The 25,576-nt window shown below is 38.8% G+C and overlaps 2 protein-coding genes across 5 annotated transcripts in view; both read right to left on the bottom strand.

The window, feature by feature from the left end:
* wwp2 (WW domain containing E3 ubiquitin protein ligase 2) overlaps window positions 1–2,461 on the bottom strand; it is a 63,372-nt gene extending 60,911 nt beyond the window's left edge. For all 3 annotated transcript variants that reach the window (XM_061721250.1, XM_061721251.1, XM_061721252.1), the window contains exon 1: window positions 2,402–2,461. The gene's annotated coding sequence lies outside the window, so the exon portion shown is untranslated. The remainder of the gene's footprint in view (window positions 1–2,401) is intronic.
* A 3,341-nt stretch (window positions 2,462–5,802) lies between these two features.
* Window positions 5,803–23,724, bottom strand: LOC133443909 (diacylglycerol O-acyltransferase 1-like). 2 transcript variants are annotated; one of them, XM_061721247.1, is made up of 18 exons: window positions 23,589–23,724; window positions 21,055–21,184; window positions 19,834–19,921; window positions 19,676–19,716; window positions 18,796–18,881; window positions 18,614–18,666; window positions 17,676–17,781; window positions 13,049–13,144; window positions 12,907–12,966; window positions 12,560–12,663; window positions 10,898–10,936; window positions 9,789–9,830; window positions 9,659–9,703; window positions 9,319–9,428; window positions 9,169–9,234; window positions 8,954–9,041; window positions 8,094–8,156; window positions 5,803–7,819 (listed from the first exon to the last, which is right to left on the bottom strand). In XM_061721247.1, the coding sequence occupies exons 2-18, from the start codon at window positions 21,174–21,176 to the stop codon at window positions 7,631–7,633; spliced, it is 1,398 nt and encodes a 465-aa protein (XP_061577231.1). In that variant the 5' UTR covers window positions 21,177–21,184; window positions 23,589–23,724; the 3' UTR covers window positions 5,803–7,630. The 2 variants fall into 2 exon arrangements, with proteins under 2 accessions (XP_061577231.1, XP_061577232.1); XM_061721248.1 differs by lacking the exon at window positions 9,659–9,703 and having other exon boundaries at window positions 9,319–9,387; window positions 9,778–9,830.
* Window positions 23,725–25,576: the final 1,852 nt, after the last annotated feature.

The following is a 25,576-nucleotide window of genomic DNA, read 5'->3' as shown; positions in this document are numbered from 1 at the left end:
TGTTTTGTTTTTGTTTTTTTTTCCTTTCTATCGTCTCAGCATTATTACTCACACAGTTACAAATATGACACCAACAAAACAATACTTAAAAACCATACAAAAATTATGATAAAAAAAGAGGCAGATGATTCTGCAGGATTGGATAATAAAATGCACATAACAATTGGTAAGCACTTTACAGCAGTAAACAACATGTTGGGTTAAGCAGTGTTGGAGGAATGAATCAGATTTAGCAAATAAAAAAAAACACCATTGAAAGATTGAACAGAATCAAGTTAAAACAAATAATTCAGAAAACTGTCCCTGCGAGTACCATCTTATATATCGGATGTAACTAAAGATTAAAAATGAATCAGGAAACTGCATTTCACTGCTGTGGTTGAGTTGTTTTATGCCCTTGTGTTCTTGGGCAGTTTATACACATAATCTCCTTCATTAGCTCATCATACGTTTCGATGTCACCAATGATCACAACATGAGATCAAACATGGAAGAAAAATATTATAGATTTCCTAAACATCCCAGATTGTTTCCCCCATCAGAGGTGATGACAGCCAAGTCAACATCACCTTGACCAAAGTCAGAGATGTAGTCTGCAGCATTTGAGAGTAAGGGTTTTAATTATATTAATGGAGATATTAACCAAAATCTAGCATTCTTTTTTGACAGCAAAGGTGAAAAAGAATGCATAATTTTATTGTGGTGTCAGGAGTAAAAAGCTGAAAATGAAAACAATACAAAAATGATAGAATAGTATTATATTTTTATATATATATATAAATTAATCAGGAAACTGCATTTCACTGCTGTGGTTGAGTTGTTTTATGCCCTTGTGTTCTTGGGCGGTTTATACACATAATCTCCTTCATTAGCTCATCATACGTTTCGATGTCACCAATGATCACAACATGAGATCAAACATGGAAGGAAAAAAAAAGAAAGAAAAATATTATAGATTTCCTAAACATCCGAGATTTGTTTCCCCCATCAGAGGTGATGACAGCCAAGTCAACATCACCTTGACCAAAGTCAGAGATGTAGTCTGCAGCATTTGAGAGGAAAACAAAGCTGAAATCCACAGCAGAAATGAACACCGGTATGAGAACTACTGCCCTCAGTGTCAACTCTTTTTCTATCAACCAAGTAAAAATGTTGATCCTATATAATTGGTTTAAAGCCCTCACCCTGTACCTGATGCAGTACCAAGGTGACTGCAGCTGCCACCAAAGGCTCAGAACAGAAAAAAATAGTGTTGCAAAGGCATACATGTCCGAGTCATGATCCACCAAATTATTTAGTGTTTTATCAACTAAATATGCACCTGAAGATGATCCATTGAGAGTTATATTTACAAAAGCGAGCAGCATCTTCCGTAATTCATGTGAAAGAGGCTAACCGGCTGGGCAGCGTTATGTAGATCCTCTTCCCTGTTGGCAAGCTGGCTTAGTTTCACTTGAACTAAAACAGATTCAACCAGTTCGGCTAAACTCATTTATTGTCCTCGTATTAAATACCATTGGCTTCCAAGCACAAAACACAAACAAGGAAGATTATTGAGGTATTTCTATGCATCACTGCCACAGCGCACTGAGAATATACTGTCGCTTCCGGTCTCTGCTTTCAAACTAAAATTAGCCTTTTTTTATGCGATGTGGCTGTAGTAGTAATATAAACCTATCCTGCAAAGTTAAGCACGTCCAAGGCAATGATGTATTAACTTTGAACACCTTTCGATAAAAAATATACTATTTCCTAGGTTAAATAAAGTGAGAGAAAGAAACAAGTCTGTGATTATACATATTTTGTATATATTTTTTGAATATTTTTTATTTCTGACTTTTCAGTCTTTTTACCCCTCCCCTGCATGTGTGTGCCAAGTGTACTGCTGACAACAAAAATAAGTTTCCCCACTGAGGGAGAAAATAAAGGATATCTTATCTTATCTTAAGTATGGAGTACCTATGGCAAAAATAATTTAACTTTTTGTATTAATTACGCAAAAAGAAATGTTTCTTGTCCCACTTCTATTTAAATAAACCCCAGACATACCTTTGATTAAATAACATTGCAAAACGATCAAAAGTCATCGTTTTTAAGACCAATTCTGGTTTCCTTAATATGTTTTCTTTGTTATTGTTGTTAATGTGGTTCTTTTATTTTGAAGGCGGCTTCCGGTGCGTCCCTCCAGGTGCATGTAATTCTCGCCAGCTTGTCTGAGGGGAAGCTAACTGTTAGCAGCAAGCTTCGTAGAGGAATTTTACAAAAGGGCACACAGAAAATAACCCTTTCTAAACCCCAAGGAGGACGTAGAACAGCATTCATAGTTGCCTGGTTGATCTAACAAAAGGCTATATGAACTGACACGCGAAAATGTGAAGCATAAACATGATGATTGGCGTACCTTTTTCAGCTGTGCTCCGCCGTTGTTGCTAGCGAACTTTCATTTCCGCGTCAGTGTTGCGGTCACGTGACCGAGGGTCGCCTCCCCCCCGCCGCGCAGCGGCTGCTCGCAGCCTCCGCACCTGGAACAGCAGTGGGAAACATACATCTTTGCTGCAAAACTCGATGTCATTATGAAAAGAAAAAAAGTGTCACATTTTACCAACCTAACAGGGCCAGGGTAAAATAAAATGTAATTATCACAAACACTGCAGGGTTTTAATTATATTAATGCAGATATTAACCAGAATCTAGCATTCTTTTTTGACAGCAAAGTTGAAAAAGATTGCATAATTTTATTGTGGTGTCAGGAGTAAAAAAGCTGAAAATGAAAACAATACAAAAATGATAGAATAGTATTATATTTATATATATATATATATATATATATATATATATATATATATGTGTCATTGCACATGTAAAAAGTACAGGGCAACGAAATGCAGTTAGCATCTAACCAGAAGTGCTTATGCAGTGAAATAAACACAATGTACAGGATATACGCATATATACACATATACATATATATAAATATGTATGTACACAGTGCAGATTAATAAATAACTATTGCTACAAGGTGCAGGTCAGATATGAATGAATGACAATATATATCACGAACAGATGAGATGTGATCATATGATTTACACAGATTTGAATTACAGTATATACATGGGTGATTGCAGCATTCACATGAGTGTGTATGTCTTTACAGCAGTGCAACGATATAATATAATAATAATAATAATAATAATAATAATAATAATAATAATAATAATAATAATAATATATATATATATATATATATATATATATATATATATATATATATATATATTTATATATATATATATATATATATATATATATATATATATATATATATATATATATATATATATATATATATATATATATATATATATATATATATACCGGTACATTTCAAATTTGACATATGTAACATAAGTTTAAAAATCGATAAACAAAATAAAAGTATTAATAATAAATAAATAAATAAATGACTAAGTCAACTGGGGTCAGTGATCACCAGGCTGACTGCAGTGGGGAAGAAACTCTTCTTGTGGCAGGAGGTTCTGCTCCTAGACCAGAGCCTATTGCCAGAGGGTCTGAGAAAGGGGTCAGCTGCGATCCTGGCTGCACCCCTTTGGGTCCTGGAGATATACAGCTCCTGGGGAGGTGGGAGGGCTAAGCAGGTCCCCATGTCAGCAGAGTGGGTGATGGCCGTGGCTGCAGCAAACCAGATTGTTATGGAAAATGTGAGGATGGATTCAATGATGGCAGTGTACAAGTTCACCACCATCTTCACTAGGAACCATACATAAGTTTGTAATTAAAAGTTTACACAGTGTGCCAACACACCTTTAAGTGAATCCACAGGGGAATAGATTATGGAGAGTCAAATAGGTTAGAATTAATTTGCTTCAAGGCACACTTGACTTGACTTGACTTGACTTGACTTGAATTGAAATTGGTCTATGTCTCCACCCTGGAGGCGCGACTCTGTTGGGGTGCACTGAGAACAGTCCAGCAGTTACATCAGGGGTGACAGGGCTCTGTATCACCTTCCAGGGAGAGAGGGTGCATCAACAACTATGTCTTGGGAAGCAGCAAAATCTGAGCATCAGGGCACTGTAAAGATTGTTGCTGTAGCCACCTGCCACTTTCACAAACTAGTGCATTCCTGTTCAACCCAGAGCCCATTGCGGTGCATAGCCTTTGGGTAAATGTGCCTTCTGGGAGTTAACCAGCACTAGGGATAGATCCTGGGGATCCCCGCCAAACCTGTCCCTTGGCTGCTCAGATGAATACCTTGGCCAGACGGCCAGACATTTACCTAGGGAAGCTTGATATGCTTCCCTAGAATTTCTTTTTTTCCACACACACCAAGTCAATGTTTCCACATTCTGTTCCTGGAGGCACTACCCTTCATGTTGTAACGTTGTTCTGCTCTAACACACCTGACTCAAATTAGTGGGCCACTGACAGACATTGATGACAAGCTCACAGTGATCAGGTGTGTTTGAGAAAGGAAACATCTAAAACAGGCAGGGCAGTGCCTCAAGGAACAGGGTTGGGAAACACGGCTACATGATCCTGTACCGTGGAGACCAGTTGCTGGAGTTTTAGGAGAGGAATGTTGCCTCATTCTTGTCTGATGCAGGATTCTAGCTTCTCAATGGGCCTTTGTTTCTGGATTTCTTTTGTTTCATGGTGCACCAAATGCTTTCTATTGGTGAAAGTTCTGAGCTGCTATTGTGATGGAGGCAGTACAGTATACTGATGGGAGCATAGGTTGCCCCTAAACCTGTGTACTTATCATAATTGGTGGTGCCTTTCCAGATGTATTAGCTGCCCATGCCATTGGCACTATTGCAACCTCAAATCATCGGGGATCCAGGCTTTTGAAATAAGTGTTAATAACTGGAAGGATGGTCCCTCTACCCTGCAGTCTGCAGGACATGGCATCCATGGTGCCCAAATACAATTTCAAAAATTTGATTAATCTGACCACAGAACAGTTATTTTTATCATAAGACCATTTTAAATCTCTCAGCTTCAACAACTGATATGTTGTTAATTTTCAATTGGGAATAAAATATGGATTTATGAGATAAGCAAATAACTGTATTCTGTTTTTATTTATTTTACACAGCGTGCTAACTCTTTTTGGAAGGGGGGTTGTACTTGGTAGTTCATACTTGACATGCATGGCTCAGGAGAACGTACTTCAGAGGTTTGAAGGGCACAGTTTGTTCTTTCTGCAACTGAAAAATTGCCATTGCGTTGTCTTTTCTCTGTGCTTTCCTTGCCAGTAGTCTTTCAAGCCACTGTTCAGTCCTGCAGTCATTTCTTATGCATGCTGCTGGTTTTTGGATATCCTACCCTGGAAGGATATATGGCAGCATTTTTGGTTTCAAATAAAAGACTTTATTATTGAATGCTCCTTCCTAGTGCATTTGGGTGCTCTAGTCCGTAACCTGACAAAGAATACACATTCCTTCCAGGCTGTAAAGTTGTGGTACGGCTGTCCTCTCCATTTGAAGATCCATCTCTTTTATTAGAGCCTTTTATTAGAGCTTTCATCTCTTTATTCTCCTCTTCTGGTTGTTTCATGAAGACTTATTATCTCCCCTTGAACTTTAGACCTGCTAAGTTCATATAGTCACATTGTTCTTATTCCATCAAAACAGGAGGCATATTGTAACACTTAAACAAATTCTCTGTTCTCCACACATTTGACATTACACTTAGCTGACACTTTTATCCAAAGCAACTTACACTTGAAAACAATGAAGTTATAGTTAACCTAGTAAATTACAGATTAATGCAGGCAAGAACTGAATTATGAATGTATTTATTTTTTTCCAAACAAACATACTGCAGGACAAGAGCAAAAAGGAGAACAAAACCGAAACAACAAACAGAACAAGAGCTAAAGAAGTTTCAACAGACTTACAGAATTAAACCAAACTAGTGCAAATGTATGTACAGTATGAAAGAGCATGTAGATGTGGATTAAAGGGAAAGTGAGCTAGAGTTGAAAGGATAGCAGGTGCTCTTGGTAGAGAAAGATTCTCAAGGACTTCTTGAAAACAGAGAGCGATGACCCTGCTCTTCTACCTGGTAGATAGTTCTACCATTGGGGAACCATGGAGACTCAGATCGCCTTGTGTAAAGATGGGGCAAGCCCAGCTGATGTTCTTGTGAAGAATGCAACACCCAGCAATGGGTATAAGCCTTTAAATTGAGTTTAAAAAAGCAGCTGTGGACCCCAAAGTCACCTTGACGGCAGGTTTCAGTGACCTGTATTTGATAGAGGCTGGTGGAGGTTAAAGAACAGCGTTTTAACATGTGCCCTTTTGGGATGATTAAAGACCAGGCTTACAGCCACATTCTTGATGTTTTGTAGAGGTTTATCAAGTAAGTGGTAGGCCAGCTGGGAGGACATTGCAGTTGTTGGGGTGGGATATAACCATGGCCTGTGCCAAGAGTATTGAGTCCAGTTATGCCTATTTTTTTTATGTTGTAAAGAAAGAAGTAGCATGAACAGGAGACAGGCAATATGGTGAAGAACAATAATTGGTCATCAATCATTATATCAAGGTTTTTTGCAACCTTGGTGGAAGCAATAGCAGTGGAGGCGATATTTTGGTTTATAGAGTGGTTTACAGACTGATGGGCAGGGATAACCAGGACATCAGTCTTAGACAGTTAAGTTGAAGATGATGTTCTTTCATCCATGCACATAGGCCGGAAAGAAAACATGACATTTGTGCCAAGACTGTGGGGTCATCTGGCAGGAATGACAGGTATAGTTGTGTATCGTCTGCATAGCAGTGATATGAGAAGTTTTGTGAGCAGCTAATCTGCCCCAGATAGATGGTGTATACTGTGAAGAAAAAGGGGCCCAAGCACAGAGTCTTGGGGGACCCCCATGGGGAGGTGAGGGGATAAGGACTTTCATCCCTTCCTTGACACTTTGTGATTACATGTCAGATAAATCATGAAAATGAAACAAGGGAAATTAATGTGCAAAAGTTAAAATTAAAACGGCTCAGGCACATTTGGAATAAACAGTAACATATTATCATGTTCCAACATGTGGAAATATTTTTCATATCAATCTCATGTGCTATAACTTGTGATAACATGTTAATCACATGTAACCACGTTATAACATGTGGTTACATATTTTCCACATATGATCACACTTCTCCAAAGGCAATTACATGTAGAAAATATGTGAAAGTAATTTTTTTCTGTAAAGGCTTCTAATAAACACATACATAAATAGACAGGAATATGGAAGAGTCTTTTGCATTTCAAAACTTTCCCTCAGACTTTACTTGACAGGTATCTTTTTACCTAAAATCATCACTTACAGTCTCCTAGCACTAAACCTGTTTTCAGTGAGGCCTAATAACATTATCATGGAAGCAAAGATCAGAGCAATGGGTCCTTAGCTGAATGTCAAGTACAGATGCCTAAGATTCTGAAATGTATACGTGAACAGGTACATTAATATGTCTTATGTTGTAAAATGTATTAATGAAGTAATAGCGGCCATGGATTATAATACTCTACAAGCTTTGCATTACAAGTGGGATTTATCAGGTTACTTATAAATATTGTACAGTCGAAATTCTCTCAGGATGTTTTCCAATTTTCAGTCTAGCTGCCGGAAAACTTTGTGGTGTGATGTCTGTGGTAAGGAGGACGGACGATAAGAACCAGTGTATTTGTCGTGAAAGTAGGTTGTCACAGCCAGAGGGGGGCCCAGCAGCAGGCAGAGCCACACTAAACCATTTCCATAGTTTCCCTGGAAATAGTAGCTGAAGAATACTGCAACCAAGAGCTGGAAGAAGAAGGAACAATTTTAACAGAAGACATTCACATTTTACTGAAACAGGCAGAATATTAGACAGGAGCTTAAGTTTAAGGCCTGGTACATAGAAGTAAATAGGTGTAAACAAGTGAGCTTAACTCAACACAGAAAAAATGAGCAGTTAAATATTCAAGCAGTGAAGAAATCTCCTCTTCACTGATGTTGTACAGTAGACAGATGCCTGGTTTGCCTGTAGCTGCACATTGGTACATAATTTAAAGTTTCACTTGTGTTTAATTCTCACCTCTAAAACCATCATAAGAAAGATCCAGAGACGACAGCTGTGCAAGGGCAGAGCAATCAGATACTGCATAGAAGAGGGAATGAAAACAGCCCAAATTAGGAATGCTTGTTTTCAAGCACTTTTTTTACTTAAAAAAAAACAACTTTGAATATTCTTTCACTTAAAAGAAAATGACTTTCGAAACTTTTCTCAATTAAAAAAAAAGACTTCAAAACTTTTTTCACTTAAAAAAACGACTTCAAAACTTTATCACTTCAATAAAAAACATCCATATATATTTTCCTTAATTTTGCATTTGAACAGTTATTTTCTTATTTTCTTTTTTTGGATTGAAGCAACTTTTTTGGGATTTAATTTTAATGACACAACTGTCCTAGCCATAATATGGCCCAAACACAAAAAAGATTACTTCAATTAAAAAAAATGTTTTCAACAAACAATAATCTCAAATATTTATTTGCATTTAAATCTTTTTTTTAATATGATATATGCAGTTTGTTTAAAGCAACTTTTTTTTATTGAATAATAAAAACACAAATGTCCGACTCATAATGAACCAAACACACAAAAAAGTGTCAATGAAAAAAAAAATCCACTTTTTCAATCAAAGAAAAGGAGTGTTCAAATATTTTTTTGCATTCAAACACTCTTATTATTTGGTTGAAAATGCTTTTTTTAATCGAAGTGCACGCTTTTATTATTGAACATATTTTTTTTTGATTGAAGCAACATTTTTTTTTATTGAATGATAAAAACATTAATCTACCTTCATATGTGATCAGAGGGAAAAGTCTATTTTAGTTTAATTAAAAAATAATTTTCCTTTCATACCGACCACAAGAGAGCACATCACAGCTTACCTCACAGAGAGCAGCAGACATCAGGAAGACCAGCAGCTCCGCCTGCGAGGGGGGAACGTTGTGGTCCACCAGCTTTGTGTATACATGCCTTTGGACATTGATGAAAAAAAAAACAAAAAAACATTGAAAACATAAAACTTGGTTAAAAAAAAAAACAATAAAAAAAAAAGGTATTGGTGTCATCAGAGTCAAACAAAACCCAGAACGTAAATGACCTGCGACTCCATTTCTGAAAGGGAATATTCCAATTCTTCCAGAAAGTGATCAAGTTTGTAGCATTCCTGCAAGTTAACGAGAGCTGCAATTATCACGGTGCCAACGCAATATGACAACACAGTTCACAGATATCTTTTTCTCTAACTGACCACCAGTCTCCATAAAAATGCTGATCCCCGAAGCGCAGCAGTTCTGCCCAGAAACTGAGGTAGGAGTGACTTAAAAAGAAGAAGAGTATCCAGAGGAAATGGGTCGGTGCCTGACAAGAAAATTGTGTCAGTAAAAACGCATCACAATGTAATTACAATCCCAGCTTTCTTATTATTTAAAATTGTCGTGTTTTCTATATCATGTAGATACATCCTCCTCCACCTGCTCACTATCAGCACCATCTGTGACCTATTTCCCTTTAGTTTAGGATGATAAGGGACAAATGTGAGGTTGACAGAAAAAGTTAAAAAAGTTTAAAATGATTTAAAGATTCTTCACCACCAGGCGGACAAGGTGCTCCAGTCTCACGGTGATGTCCATCGTCTGTGTAAAAGGACATAGAAGGTGAATGAGTGTGAAGTTTAAGGCGTTTACAGTTTACAACTGCAAGGACTTACGCTTTACTCACAAATAAGGAGATTTCTGACGTCTGAAAGATTGGCTCAATCCACTAGAGAGAAAAAAAAGAAAGGCCTTTCTTTATATTTATTCTAACCTAACTAAAATTAAGTAGGTAAGCCTGGGCTGGATGATACATGAAAGTTTTTATTTGTTTTGGTGTTTATTCTACCAACCTATAAAATCAAATAATGCCGTTTAAGTTTATACAGTTCAACTCTGCATTTCTGATCTTTCAGCCTATGCCTGTGAACGACACAGTTGCAGAATTAGAAGGTTTTGTCTCTGTTGGCAAAATGCAGGACAGGAAATGGCTGTTTTTTGTTTAAGAGGGTCATGAGCACCGCATGAACAGTGGCTTTTATTCCCTTTACCTTAAGAAAGGTCTGGCTGCAGACTGTGGGGAAGAACAGCTCCACTCCACAGAGCACCTTGACTGTGATATGTTGCCCTAACTCTTACTACGCGAGGGCGGAGGCCACGTGTTTCCCGTGTCGAGTGGAGCTCGACTTTGTCCGCAGTCTGCAGCTAGAACAGCTGCAAAGGTGTTTTGCATTTGAAAAATTGTTTTTCCAGCAACTGTTAGCCTGCATTTGGTCAAAATCAGTTAGAGACAGTGAAATATCCAATTTGAAGGACCAACTGTGAAATGATTTTAAAAGTTCTGCCTGTAACTGAAAATAAAAGGACTTCATGGTGCATTCACAGCGTAAAAGCTGAAATCTGTATGGCAGAGTATCTTTAATATGTCAAAGCACAGTAACATCTGAAACTGTTCCGTTGATGCGTAAAAGACAAACAAAAAAGGTCCAATTACGTTCAAGAATACCTCAGAAACTCAGCAAGCATCAAGACAGATTTTAAAGTGAATATTTTAGATTTATTTTATTCAACTGAATGTATGTTTTTGTTACTATAGAGATGGTAAACTTGAACATCCCATAGTTACATAAACACAAAGGTATGCATTTTGACCGTACCATTCATAATTACGCAACAAATGTACATCACAAACAACAAATACTATAATTTGAAACATAATACCATGAACAGTCGCACTTGTAATATTTATGCTGTGTTATTATACAATATCCACAGAGCTTCAACAAGCTGCTTTACCTGCTGCACAATGCCCACCATGATCTGGATAACAACTACCTGAAAATAGAAAATACTGCGGTCAGATTACTTTGCAGTCACTCTGCAACAACACAATTTGACACATAGGATACAAACATACACTAAACATACACACTTTCCCTTATAAATGGATAGGAAAGTGTGTGAGAGAAAGAAAAAGTATTGCGATAAGATAATTCAAAATAAAATTAATGAGTTTGCAGCAATTTGTTTCAGTGATCATGACTGAAAAGAAAAAACTGGTCAAAAGAATCTTTAAATAGACAAACATTCATAATTTGCTGCTCATGGGCACACATGTACTAACTGAAGGGACTGATCTATTAAATGAGGATCTGCTGTGAGATTTAAAGGGTAATGCGGTGCTGTTTGTGAGCTGAAGGCCCATTAGATGGATGCCGTATGAGCTGCACTCGCTGTGGGGATTAAGTGCAGCACGGCAGAGAACAGCGCTCTCACACAAATTGCGTCCCTGTTGCTAGGTAGCCAAAAAGCTTTCAAGGAAGTATTTCGAGGCCATGCACATGAACACACGCTCTAGCCCATTTAATTATTACAATAAGTCCATCCATGAGCTGTACGTGCTTCTTCCTACGCAGAGTCACAGAGATGCGCTGGAGCCTGCTCATGTTGAATTGATGGCAGCAACACAACTCAAAGAAGTTGGAAGATGGGCAACAAAAGACTGAAGATGTAATTGGGACAAACCAAAATCAACCGGAGCACCATTTGACAATAACAGAGATAACAGCGATTCAGAGAGTAAAGATGGGTAGAGAGGTTCACCAATCTGGGACAAACTGCGTTGAAAAACCGTGGAACAATTTTAGGAGATTGTTCCTCAATGTAAAACTGTAAAAACTAAAAAGGACAGACTACAAAATAGAGGGATCATCCATCTCGTCATCAGCCCCTATTTCAAAAGCCTGTCTCTCTGATGGTTTGGGGTTGCATTAATGTGTGCAGCTTACACTCGGGTCTGCCTGCAGTCCAGACGTTTCAACGACAGAAAACATCTGGAGCATCGTTAATTGAAAAACCCAGCAACAAAGCTCCAGGACTGTTGACCAGCCAGAATCCTGCATCAGATGAGAATGGGACGACATTCCTCTCCTAAAGCTCCAGCAACTGGTCTCCTCCAGATGTTTACAGGCAGTTGTTAGGAGAAAAGGGGATTCTACACATTGTTTTTTTTTTTTTTTTTTTGGTGATGCTGCCATCAAATTGGAAAAAAGCTGATATTTTCCGTGAAATTGTAAAAATGTCTCAATTTCAAAATCTTATATGTTCTTGATGGTCTATTGGGAAAAAAGCGTAGGTTGATGTGATTTGCATATCATTACATTCTATTTTTACTTACATTTTATCCAGCATTTAACCCTTTTTAGAATCAGGTGTATATTAGTAGGGATAAAAGAATTCAAAAAATACCCATTAATTCCGCTGTTTCAGATGATTCGGTAAATGCCAGCATAATAAATTATCCTGGATCACGTTGCGATTAATTAATTACAAAGCCTCTAATTTATTAATTGTGATGAGTTTCATCCATCTTGACATATCAGCAGCCAACCTTGTAATTTCTGATTGCTTTATGGTGCATAAAAATCTCTGTAATAAAGGCACGACTCCTCAGCTCACCATTTCCAGCAGCCGGTGCAGCAACTTATTGATGCGCACCTTGGGAGTACACGGGAAGTCTCTTTGGTAGCACAGGGTGGGGGCGAGGAGGAAATAATACAGATCTGAGAAATCAAAGACAGAGTCAAAGGAGCAAAATATGAAAGACATTTACGCTTTACAGGGTAAGGGACCATATTTGGTAACGTCAGTAGAACTGTATACTAAGATTATTACAAAAAAAGTTACAAAGATAATAAAGGTACATTAATATTCTCCAATAACCCTTTAGAGCGGAAATGTTAAAATTTTAAGTACTTTATCAAAGGGTTCAAGAAATAAATGAATCATCTCATGAAGAGTTTCACCTTGCAGCGTCAAATGCTCCTTGTAGACTCCTTGTGCACCACATCCATTACAGCTGTTCTCTTAAAAAAAAAAAAGTTTATAAACTGTGGTCTTTGTTAAACACGGTAACAGGTAACAAAACCGGGCGCATTTCAGTATTACCTAAATAAGCCAGACGGTACCAGCGGTTGGTTTCTTGGTAGGAGTAAAGCTTCAACCCAAGAACAGTGTAGAACCACAGGAAGAAAAACGCTCCACCTGTTATAGGAAAAGAAAAACAACATCTACCAAAAACAAAACTTACATCACAATGATATATCTAATATAATATAGTTTTAATTTGAATGTAGGAATAAGAGGCCTGTATCGGTAACCTCCACAATCACCTAAAGGTGTACATCAATTACTATTGTCAGAATAAATTTCAAATGATATGTTTGCCTTTAGGCAGCACAGTGGCTTAGTGGTTAGCACTGTTGCCTCACAGCGAGAAGGTTCCCGGTTCGACTCCCTGGCCTGGTGGGGGTCTTTCTGTGTGGAGTTTGCATGTTCTCCCCGTGCTTGGGTGGGTTCACTCCGGTTACTCCGGCCTCCTCCCACAGTCCAAAAACATGCGTACTCAGTTCTAAATTGCATACGGGTCTACCTTTCATATTGTTTGCCATTCGGGATGCAAAACAAGAATCCCTTGGGTTCAGTCCTTCTGAACTGTAATACGTACGTAATATCCAGGATCCCCTAAAGGTGTTGCAAGATACATTCATGATCAACCCTCCGGCTAACCTAAGTGTGTTTGACTTCATTTCACAGTGCAGGGCACGGTTGCATAAGGCAACTGTTGCTGCTAGAGAAGCTTGTTTGGCATCCCAAGGAGTTATGAAGAGGCGGTATGACAGCAAGGCGGTTATGCGCTGTTTTGAACCAGGCGACTAGGTACTGGTGTTGTCACCATTACCAGGAACAGCTCTCCCTACCCGATTCCTGGGTACCTATGTGGTGGAGAGGAATGTGTCTGACAGCGTAGAAGAAAAGACATGGCTGTGTCATGTGAACATGCTCAAGCCATATTTTTCTAGGGGCTCTGTTCCTGTGAGGAGTGGCAGCAGGGTCCATCTCACTGGTGTGCGCTGAGGCAGTGACTGATGATGGACTTTTATATGCCCTCTGGTGGCCAACAGAGCGATAGGTTAAGTAATACTGAGTTTCTGTCTGATGTTAACGCCTGTCTGCCTTATCTTCCAGACGAACATAAGAGGGACATCCTGGTTTTCTTTTTGTCGTTTACCAGCCTGTTTGGTGATGTTCCATCTCGTTCTGACATCTTGGAGCATGATATTGATGTGGGTGATGCCTCTCCAATAAAACAGCATGCTTATCATTGCTCATTGGTCAAACAGATGTTGATGTGTTGCCAAATGGGGTTCTTGGTTGAACATGGTCTGGCTACACCTAGCCACAGCCCATGGAGTTCCCCGGGCTTGCTTGTTTCCAAACCTGATGGAACAGCCCCATTTTGTATTGATTTTCAGAAAAGTGAAGGCAGTCACAGTTTTCCTTTGCCCAGAATAGATGACTGTATTGACAGCATTGATCCAGCCAGATTAATTTTTATGTTAGATCTCTTGAAAGGGTACTGGCAGGTCCCATTAACTGCAAGAGCATCGGAGATATCTGCATTTGCTACTCCTGATCACTTTCTGCAGTGCACTGTAATGGCTTTTTAAAGAACACATCAGCTACCTTCCAACGCCTTACGTGTAGAGTGTTGGGTGATGTACCGCGGTGTTATGTTTACTTGGATGATGTAGTGGTGTATTCCGTTGATTCGTTTAGTCATATCACGCGTTTGAAAGCCGTTTTTCAAGGGTTCAAGGTTGGCCTTTGAAAATCGTTTTTCAACGGCTTTCAATGGCCAACCTGACACTCAACCTATTTAGGCAAACAAGTGGGGCATGGATACGTTCAACCAGTGGATGCCAAGGTCAAAGCTGTGGTTGAGTATCCAGCACCCACCACCAGACATGAGCTGCGCCGCTTTTTAGGTATGGTCAGTTATTACGTTATTATGTTTCTGCAAAGACTTCTCCATGTTGGTTGCTCCTCCTTCATCTTTCGTGTAGCCCAAAGGTTCCTTTTACATGGACGGTGGACTGTCAGCGAGCTTTTGATGCTGCCAAGTCCCCTTTTTGCTGTGTACCAGTTTTAGCTGCACCTAGGTTTGCTGTCCCTTTTAAGCTGGAAGTGGTGCCAGTGCTTGTAGTGCTGGGACAGTCCTTCTGCAAGACGCCCCTCAAATATTTTTTCTCCTGAATGGCCCTAATACTTAATGTGTATGTTGGTTCCAGCAGCACCCTCCCAGTGACAGAGTACACTGATCATACCCCTGGGTTTTTTTTGCAACAGACGTACAACCATAACCAACCGTTAATGCCGTGGGCGTTGGTGGTGCAAGGATATAATGTCGAGATAAGACACAAAAAAGGGGTGGGGAATGTGGTAGCAGACACTTTATCCTTTGTATAAAGTAACATTCTTGTGTTCACAGTGAAAATGTGAATATTGTTGTTTTTTTCTTTTATGGGTGGGAGTGTTACGTCCCGTGGGTCGTATTGTGTGTGTGTATTGTTTGAGTGCTGCAGCCAGGTGAGCTGCCCCAGCTGTGGCTGGTTAGGGATAAACAGCTGGGCTACTTTCTAAAAGGAGTAGGGGGGACACCACTCTGGTGCCAGTGGGCCAGCTGTAGTTGATGTAAGAACATGCAGTACCTTTCAGTGGAGTGTGTGGCTTTGTTGCTTTTTGGTTGATTCTGTTACTCATTATGCTCTTGTTTTCAGGTTTGGATTTTGGTGTTCTTTTGGGCTTCGTTTAATTGTTTTATTTAAACTTAAATAAACACCTCCTTGTCCTCACCTATCGGTTCTCCTGGTATCATTTCCTTGAACCCGGGTCACATTAATGCTTATTTGAGTTCTACAGTTTGGCTTTTAAGAGTTATTCTGCAGCTTTACACACAAGGACAAGTGTGTCTATTAAGGAGTCAAAAACCCAGAATGATCGTGACTGAAAATAATAATTATAGATAATGATTTACTGAAATCAGACATTGCTTTTGAATTGTGGTTCAACAGAATCATGAAACAAACTAATGAGTCTCTGCCACTTTTCAGCTTCTAACCGGTCTACTTTGCGCTATTTCATCCATTTTAGTATTTAAAAAGCCAAAACAAAGATCACCCCCCTCGGGACATTTCTGCTTTGACTTTGGGGTCCTTTAACTCGTAATGGTTTTGTAGCAACTCATTTTTTTAACGATTATAATTGCCTTTGAAAATGAATGCAGAGCCATGGAGTAGACCTTGAAAAATGTTCTCCTTTTTTGAGAGTGAGCAACATCAGTATACTTTCAGCTAGAGACACCATTCAAACTTTAAACCAAAAATATTAGTTGCCAGACATGATGAAATTGTTCATTGTCAATCATTTAGTGGACAAAAGTAAATACTTGGGAAGTTTCGGAACAAATTTCACGTTCAACTTTTTTTCTCGCTTCAGTCTTTGTGGTTGCAGGATTTAGAAACAACCCAGAGACACGTTTGGGTAACTTGAACAGATGTACGTAAATATAATGCAAAGGGCCTCACCAGCATGAACATTACGTAATCACAAAAAAACTGTTTTAGATGTTTTGTGGCACTGCCGCAACTTGACCAACTAAAATAATCTCAGCAATCCAACGACCAGCACCGGAGCAATAGTACGAATCAGCTGAAACCGCTGTATTTTTGTAATAAGAGCAGACTGATTATAAAAAAGCAAAGCAGCCCAACAATCCATTGTCTTGTATCAAAACGGTCCAACCTGCAAGGAAGTCGCTGCTAAAAATATTGCAAATGACCATTTACTCCATTATCAAGAACTTCAAAGAGAGAGATCCGACTGATACAGGACGTTCAAGAGTGCCTGGCAAGCGACAGGGCTGTTTTGCTGCGAGAATGCAGCAAAGGAAAACAGAGATTGTTAAACACCGGCAGCTGGTGGGGGTGAAGCCTACGCCCGTGGTGCTTTTGTTTCTAAAACTTGCCTTTTTAATCTTAAAGTATTGATCCAACTGTATAGAAGCAGATGCCATAAACCTTTGAGTCTATTGACGGTATACAATATCGACTTGTACAGATTTATGACAACGTGGCTGTGAACAGGAATGACATACGTGTAAAACCTTTTTTACTGTCATCAAAATTTATAACAATATTTCTGAGTCTTGTCAGAGATTTAAAACAGCCATTTACTCTGATGTTGTGACTTATCAATAAGTTCACATTAATGGCTATCTTGTTGTTCGGCTGTAACTCAAAATTGCTTGAGTTTATGCTGTTTCTATCCTTAATGACAGTTACCATGTAGAAATAGGAATATTCCTTTATAGTCTGAAAAATGACAAAAGGTCATATAAACATAGAGCACAAAAATTACATGGAGATAACAATCACTTTTATAATGGATAACTTACTGTGTGATGTTACCAAACAAAGTGCATTTCTTTCTTACTTGCATTATAAACACCAAAATAAAGTTTTAATAAATCCAGCACAATTTGAGCTGCAATTTAATATGATAATTTGTAATTAAGGTGAGAATGTGCATTGATCTTTAAGACTACGACTTAAGTAAATTACGGTAATCTGTAATTAGTGAGTACGGTAAAGTAGTCATATTATCGTGAATGTTCCATTTAGGATTTATACAGTAAATTTGATATAGTTGTGGTAGACGTGCACTAAGTGATCACCTGTTGATATTTTAGGTTCGCGTAGGATGACTGCAGCAGGAAACAGCAGAAGGAACCCCAGATTTAAGAGATGTAAACGATGGCTGCTGGCGGGGGACAGCAATCCCTGTCAAAAAAAAATATAAATAAATAAATAAATAAATAAATATACATACATACATACATACATACATACATACATACATACATACATACATACATAGGACTGTCTCAGAAAATTAGAATATTGGGATTTTCTGTAATGCAACTACAAAAACAAAAATATCATACATTCTGGATTCATTACAAATCAACTGAAATATTGCAAGCCTTTTATTATTTTAATATTGCTGATCATGGCTTACAGCTTAAGAAAACTCAAATATACTATCTCAAAGAATTTGAATATTCTGGGAATCTTAATCTTAAAATGTAAGCCATAATCAGCAATATTAAAATAATAAAAGGCTTGCAATATTTCAGTTGATTTGTAATGAATCCAGAATGTATGACATTTTTGCTTTTTTAATTGTATTACAGAAAATAAAGAACTTTATCACAATATTCTAATTTTCTGAGACAGTCCTGTACTATATATATATATATATATATATATATATATATATATATATAGAGAGAGAGAGAGAGAGAGAGAGAGAGAGAGAGAGAGAGAGAGAGAGAGAGAGAGAGAGAGAGAGAGAGAGAGAGAGAGAGAGAGAGAGAGAGAGAGAGAGAGAGAGAGAATGTTCAGACAAATACTCTATTGTGGACATCTACTACTGACAAATTTAATTTAGTTTTATTATTTTTTTTATTTCTTTTTTTTTTTTTTACATTTTCAGTCAATTATTATTTATTATTGCCTTTGTAATTTCCAGGTTCTTTTGGTGACCATTGTGGGTTTTTCTCTCTGTAATTAAACGGTACCAATAGATTTGTATGTAAGAAAATGATCTAACCTTTTCCTGAGTCCTCTCCAAGTACAAAGCAACCAGGGGAAATATGTTGGTGGCTGAAAGAAACACAAATATTTCATCACACGTTTAATCCCTTATTTGGAAAAAACACAATTCCATATAATGTTATTTTCTTTTATGGTACGGCTGTAGTTGCAGCAGTTACAGCTGACAGAGCTTCTCACTCAGTATGAGGATGGCAGACGGCCAGTTGCAGTTGTCCTCTATCAGATGACCCACGACCTTGTTGACATCTATTAAAAAGCCATGCCTGTTAAGAAGTGAAAAAACAAAAGTAGGAAAACAGTCAAGTGTTGTTTACCCATGTAGGGATATAAACAGTGACTGACTAGTTTATTTTGCAATGAGCACAGATTTTGAAATCATGTGAATTATTGTGAATAATGTTTGAATAAAATAATTTACATTATTTCGGTACTTGGACAAGGAGTTTTGCAGTCTGTATTTTTATTAGGCATCTATTACTACATGATTCTTTGAGTGTTGATAATTTGGTTCATAAAGGACCAGTTGTTACTCAGCCTGATTCAGTTGGTTCCAATCTGCAACTTAGATGTCACAACATGCTTCAACACTGCATCAACTTTAATTGTCTTTTAGCATAAGCAACTTTTAAGCTACTGATGCTGAACTAGTAGTTCCATGTTTGAGATGATATTATGGGCTAAAAAGTATACCTGAGTTCAACTTTTGTACTTCAAATTAGCTGTAAGCACCAGCATCCCACTTTTTAACTGCATTTGTAACAAAGTAAAGTTTTTAACTGGGAGGGTTTTATTTTTTTTTCTTAAAACTTATATAAAAGTTGAAAAACCCTGAAAGACAAGGATGTCTCACATCAGTCCCTGTAAACTCACTCATCATAAGATGCTGAAATTCAATACAGTACTTTAGTGAAGAAATAATGCATTTGACATAATAGTGCTTCAAGTTAAATGCCAACTTGAACATACTTGTCTACTATAAATTATAGTTAAGCCCAAACTGTACACTAGAGAGGGGCTTTTGCCTGTCGAGAACATAAACGTATGTGTTAACACTCACTGAATGAAATTCTCTAAGAACAGGTGAGCATGAGTCAGGACCTAAAACACAGAAAGATACTCACACAATTTAATGAGACAAAACAAATGCATATTTTGATAAGTTAAGAAAATGAGTGTCTATTTTGAAGAACAAAAGGAAAGAGGTGAGACACTGACGAGGAAGATGATTATCCAGTTGAGGATGCCTCTGTATCCTGTGAAGTTGCTGTTGGAGCTTAGTAGAGAGTCCTGGATACTGTGGCAACTGTGCAGAAACACATCAAGAGTGTTTGAGTGAATTACATCCCCCTTGCTATCATGTCTGTCATTGAATAATTACTGGGAAAAACACTCACCTGATGCTTTTGTTCGTTGCTTGTGGACTTGTAAGACTTACGACTAAAATATTTAAACATCCTAAACATTTTCCACTCATGATGAAATGGAAAATCTACCACATTTATGAAGTGACTTGCTTTAAATATAACTGAAGAGCTGCAGTTTGAAGTCACAATCCCTGAAGGGGCTCAGTTCTCCATTGCAGAACCATTGAAGTCTCTTTTTCAAGATCTTTCTAATAATAATACAACTAATGAAGAACTGTTTCATGCACCCATTTAGGAAGCTCATTTCAATGAACCTTTTCTAAAATACACCAAAAACTTCAATCTGCAACTCTTAAATGTATCTGAACCTTTATTTAATTCCACACAAAAAGAACGTAGAAGCATGGCGGGTTTGTAAAACTGCATCTGAAGCAATCAGACATCTGGAACGACGCCTGTATCAATAACTGAGAGAAGAGTGGAGTTGCTGGGGCTCATTCCATGGTCTCACTTTTTGGTGAAATCCAACACATCATTTCAGCAGAAACACCCCATCGTCAAGCAGTGCAAGGGTGATGATTTGATGATGTTTTGCAGCCACAGGACCGGGCGCCTTGAAGTCATTGAGCCGACCATGAAGTGCTCAGTATACTAGTCTCTTCTAGAGGAAAATAAAGGACGTTTTTGGACTCGCCTAATCCAGACCTCACCGTAATTAAAATGCTCTGGCAGGACGGCAAGAGAGCTATGCATAAGAAAATTATGAAAAACCCTCAATGAACTGAAGCAATTGTGTAAAGAAGAATGGGGAAGCGATGTGAGATACTAATAAAGTCATATTGAAAGTGAATTATTCAGGTTGCTGCTTAAGGTGGACCTGCAAGCTGCTAAGTGGGGCCCACTTTTTTTCTGGCACTTTTTTTGGAGTTCACCTAAAGTTGTATTTGCCTAATATTAAAACCCACTGCAAATATTTATCATGTTTTCACATCAAAATCATAGGATTAAAAGAAGGGATGCCAACTTTAGCACTTGACTGTCAGTTTTGTATAAAGCAGTGATGAAAGCTTACCAGAGCAGAGATGCATAGGGGTGTTCATGTTCAGCGGGTGGATCCGAGGAGGGAATCTCCCAGTGGCTCATACTGTCCCCCTCAGGTGAGGAAGATGGGAGCCTCTTCCTCTTCTCAGCCATCTCTGATTCTGAAGATTCATGGCACATAATGAAAGTCAGACAAGAGACAATGAAGAGTCAGAATACTGTGCATTCACATCCTTGTCACAGTTTTACTGGTTTCTAAAAGGTAAAATTATAGACACTGAGGAAAAATAAACCAATCAATTAAAGGAAATGTAATAAAAAAATCCAATTGTTTTTAATGTCACCAAATTTACTAGATAATAAATAATAATCAGTGTTGGGGGTAACGCGTTACAAAAGTAACGCAATTACAGTAATGTATTACTATTTGCTGTAACGCAGTAATATAACGCATTACTAATAAATTTTCGGTAATATTTTACTCGTTACAATCTAAGTAACGTGCGTTACAACGCATTTTAACCCGTTTAGCTGTTGTTTTTTAAAGAATTCACCAACACCGCGTCCGCGAGACATCCCGACAACAGAAAAAAGCGTTGGGAACGCGGCGCGGCGGAACGTAGCGCCGCTGGACACTGTTTGTGTGGGGACTGTTTAGCCAGTGAGCAGAGCCGGCAGGGAAAAGTCAACAGTGCGGCGTGTCCGCGTGTAACTTAAATCTACCATGGTCTCAGCGTTAGAGCTCGGCCAAGTGAGGCTTTATTAATATATGGGCTTTATACATTTATTAAATATATATGAGCGCGGAGTCGGCGAGGAGCTGCGCCCGGCGAGGAGCAGGAGCCGGGCTCAGTCAGTCGCGCTGTGAGAGCGGATTTATGGTTCCGCGTTAAATCGACGCAGAGCTTTCGCCGTAGGGTACGCAGTAGTTCGCGTAACCCACGGCGTATGGCCTGCGTTGGTGTAACGCGGAACCATAAATCAGCCTTAAACCACACCTGCAGCCCATCAGGAGGAGAGGTTAAAACAGCTGCGAGTTGTTGATTGCTGGTACGTTTTGTTAACTCTGAGAGAAATATTGGTTTGTTTGTTAGCTTGCTGGTGTTTTTTTTCTCTCTGGGAGTTATTTATGAAGAAGTTCTGAGTTCCATGTGAGCAGTATTCGAGTTGAGGGGGGATGAGGGGTGATGTGATGGCACCCCCCCTGAAATTAAAACGGTCCAAATCACCCCCCCCCCCCCCCCTGAAATAAAAACGGTCCAAATCATCCCCCCTGAAATAAAAACAGTCCAAATCATCCCCCCCGAAATAAAAACGGTCCAAATCACCCCCCCCCCCCTGAAATAAAAACGGTCCAAATCACCCCCCCTGAAATAAAAACAGTCCAAATCATCCCCCCTGAAATAAAAACGGTCCAAATCATCCCCCCTGAAATAAAAACGGTCCAAATCATCCCCCCTGAAATAAAAACGGTCCAAATCATCCCCCCCCTGAAATAAAAACGGTCCAAATCACCCCCCCTGAAATAAAAACAGTCCAAATCATCCCCCCTGAAATAAAAACGGTCCAAATCATCCCCCCTGAAATAAAAACGGTCCAAATCATCCCCCCCTGAAATAAAAACGGTCCAAATCATCCCCCCTGAAAATAAAAACAGTCCAAATCATCCCCCCTGAAATAAAAACGGTCCAAATCATCCCCCCTGAAATAAAAACGGTCCAAATCATCCCCCCTGAAATAAAAACGGTCCAAATCATCCCCCCTGAAATAAAAACGGTCCAAATCATCCCCCCCCCTGAAATAAAAACGGTCCAAATCATCCCCCCCTGAAATAAAAACGGTCCAAATCATCCCCCCTGTAAAACTGCCATCCCTCCTTTCCATCCCTTATGTCATTTCATCAATGAATGTGGTTTTACTGCTATTTCAACATTTAGAGTCATCACCAGAAAAATAACACCAGAAAAATAACTTATTTGACAATTTTCACCTGTTTCAAGTAAATTTTCACTTGAAATAAGTAGAAAAATCTGCCAGTGGGACAAGATTTTATCTTTTTTTGCTATTTTGTTGAAAGTAACTCAAAAGTAATACACAAGTAGTGTAACGCATTACAATTCAGATATAGTAATATTGTAATGTAACTAATTACTTTCAAATGACAGTAACTAGTAATATATAATGTATTATATTTTGGATGTAACTTGCCCAACACTGATAATAATAATAATACTCTAAAGAGTAAAAATGCTAAATCTTTTGGGAAGCAGCCTATACAAGACATAAATTCAACCTGACCTAGAAAACTAGTTATGATTATCTTTATTAAGTTAAAAATAGCTCTGTAAAGAAACAATGTTGATGAAGATAATCCTGTACATGCAGCCCTGTCTTACACACACACATAGATTTTTTTAATTTATATATTTAGTAAGACGTACCGAATAAAATGCACGACGAAGGACACAGCTTTTGCAGATGTCTTAGCTCATAAAAGGCAAGATGTTTCAACCCAATACAAGGTTGCAGGTCCCAGCTGAGGCTGGCTCGCTGTGATCTGCTCACCTCATCGCTGCCTGCGTGACAGCAGCAGCAGCAGCAGCAGCATCCCGTCTAGCAGGTCCCGGCTCTCAAACATCTCAACATGTTAATGAACAACATGAGCAACCACAACAAATCGCTGCTTCCTCCTCTGCCTCCATCCGAGGACGAGATGAGCGTCTTTAGCAGACTTTCAAAATAAAAGCCTCCTACTTCAGAAGATGTTGGGGAAAAAAAACGTTCCTGCTAGGACAGTTGAGGACGATTTTATTAGCCCCCTTACAAAATAGTGCTTGTTTTCTAAGTGTTTTCCAAGTGATATTACCAGAGCAAAATAAACTGAACACAGCTTTTTGTAGACTTCGTAGTTTTATTTTGGATGCCTACACTATTTTATATTCCACTCAGAAATTAAGATATTGTACAAAACACAAAAACTACCAGGGTCAAAATTATTAGCCCCCCACACCCTAATAGTCAATTGTGTATCCTTGCTGTATTACTGCCTGCAGACGTTTGTTGTAGTTTACAACAAGTCTCTCACACTTCATTTGAGGAATCCTGGCCCATTCTTCTTTGCCAAATCTCTCCAGTTCCTCTAGATTTGATGGGTGCCTGGCATGGACATGTTTCTTTAGGTCACCCCACAGATTTTCTATTGGATTTAAGTCAGGGCTTTGTGCAGGCCATTCAATGACATTCACCTTGGTCGTCTGGAGTTCTTCACCAAGAGGGAGGTGTGTTTAGGATCCTTATCATGTTGGAAGATGAAGTGACGTCTCAGACCCAGTTTCACAGCTCACTGCCTAAGGTTCTCTTTCAAAATAGCCAAATATTTTTCTTTATTCATGATTCCATCCACCTTGACAAGATTTCCTGTTCCAGATGCACTGAAGCATCCCCACAGCATAATACTCCCACCACCATGCTTCACTGTGGGGATGGTGTTCTTTGGGTTGAATACCTGTCCTTTTTTCTCCAAACGTAAGCAGTGTCCCTGTGGCCAAAGAGCTCTAGTTTAGTCTCGTCAGACCATAAGACACGCTTCCAGTACGAATAATCTTTCTCCAGGTTGTCTCGAGCATACTGAAGTCTGGCTTGAAGGTGCCTCTTCCTCAAAAGTGGGGTTTTTCTTGGTCTGCACCCTCGTAGGTCATTCCTGTGCAGAGCTCTAGTTATGGTCTTCTTCGAGACAATGATTCCTGATGTGGTCTTCTTCGAGACAATGATTCCTGATGTGGCCAAGTCATTTGCCAGCGCCTTGGAAGTTAATCTGGGGTCTATAGACACGTCTCTCACCAGTTTCCTCTCCAGTCTCTCTGAAATCTTTCTCTTTCTACCTCTGCCAGGCTTGTTCTGCACTGTGTTGCTGTCTTTGGAGCGTTGAATGATGCCTCTCACTCCAGTCACTGGAGTGAGACTTGGCCACATCAGGAATCATTGTCTCGAAGAAGACCATAACTAGAGCTCTGCACAGGAATGACCTACGAGGGTGCAGTCCTTGACACCTGGAAACGGTTGGATATCTTCGTATATCCCTCCCCTGCTTTGCGGGCATCTATAATTCTTATTCTGAGGTCCACATTGATCTCCTTTGTTTTTGGCATGTTGCTTCCTCAACTGCCAGCTCCATAATGAGGCTTTTATACCATGTTTTGGCTTGAGTTAATTAACTTAACTGAATTGAGTGCAATCACCTGTTTGACCTGATTACCTTTATGCACATCACCTGTGAAGGTTAAGCACATCACTGCATAAAAGTGGCTTGTGTGATGACTTAATAAATGGTAATTTCTTAAAGGGGGCTAATAATAATGTCCCTGGTCATTTTAGCTTTTTCTTACATAATAATGTTTTGGTGCACAAATATACATGTTTTGGCCCATATAATGACAGATTGTATGTTCAGGAATGCTCTGTTAGAACCGCCTTGCTCTGCTAAAAAGGATCTTGCCAGAAACTTAAACTTAAACAAAAACTTAAAATTCCATAGGGGGGCTAATAATATCGTC

This window comes from Cololabis saira, chromosome 5 (assembly GCF_033807715.1).
Source record: "Cololabis saira isolate AMF1-May2022 chromosome 5, fColSai1.1, whole genome shotgun sequence".
Taxonomy (NCBI): Eukaryota; Metazoa; Chordata; class Actinopteri; order Beloniformes; family Belonidae; genus Cololabis; species Cololabis saira.
This window is presented reverse-complemented; position numbering and strand designations above follow the sequence as displayed.

Excerpts from the sequence above, each read along its gene's own strand:
- LOC133443909 (XM_061721247.1), bottom strand. The coding sequence starts at position 21,176 with ATGGCTGAGAAGAGGAAGAGGCTCCCATCTTCCTCACCTGAGGGGGAC. Across the intron at positions 13,145-17,675 it reads CGAACCTAAAATATCAACAG|GTGGAGCGTTTTTCTTCCTG; the intron begins GTGATCACTTAG and ends TTCCTATAACAG. Across the intron at positions 8,157-8,953 it reads TGTCTGCTGCTCTCTGTGAG|TATCTGATTGCTCTGCCCTT; the intron begins GTAAGCTGTGAT and ends TCTTCTATGCAG.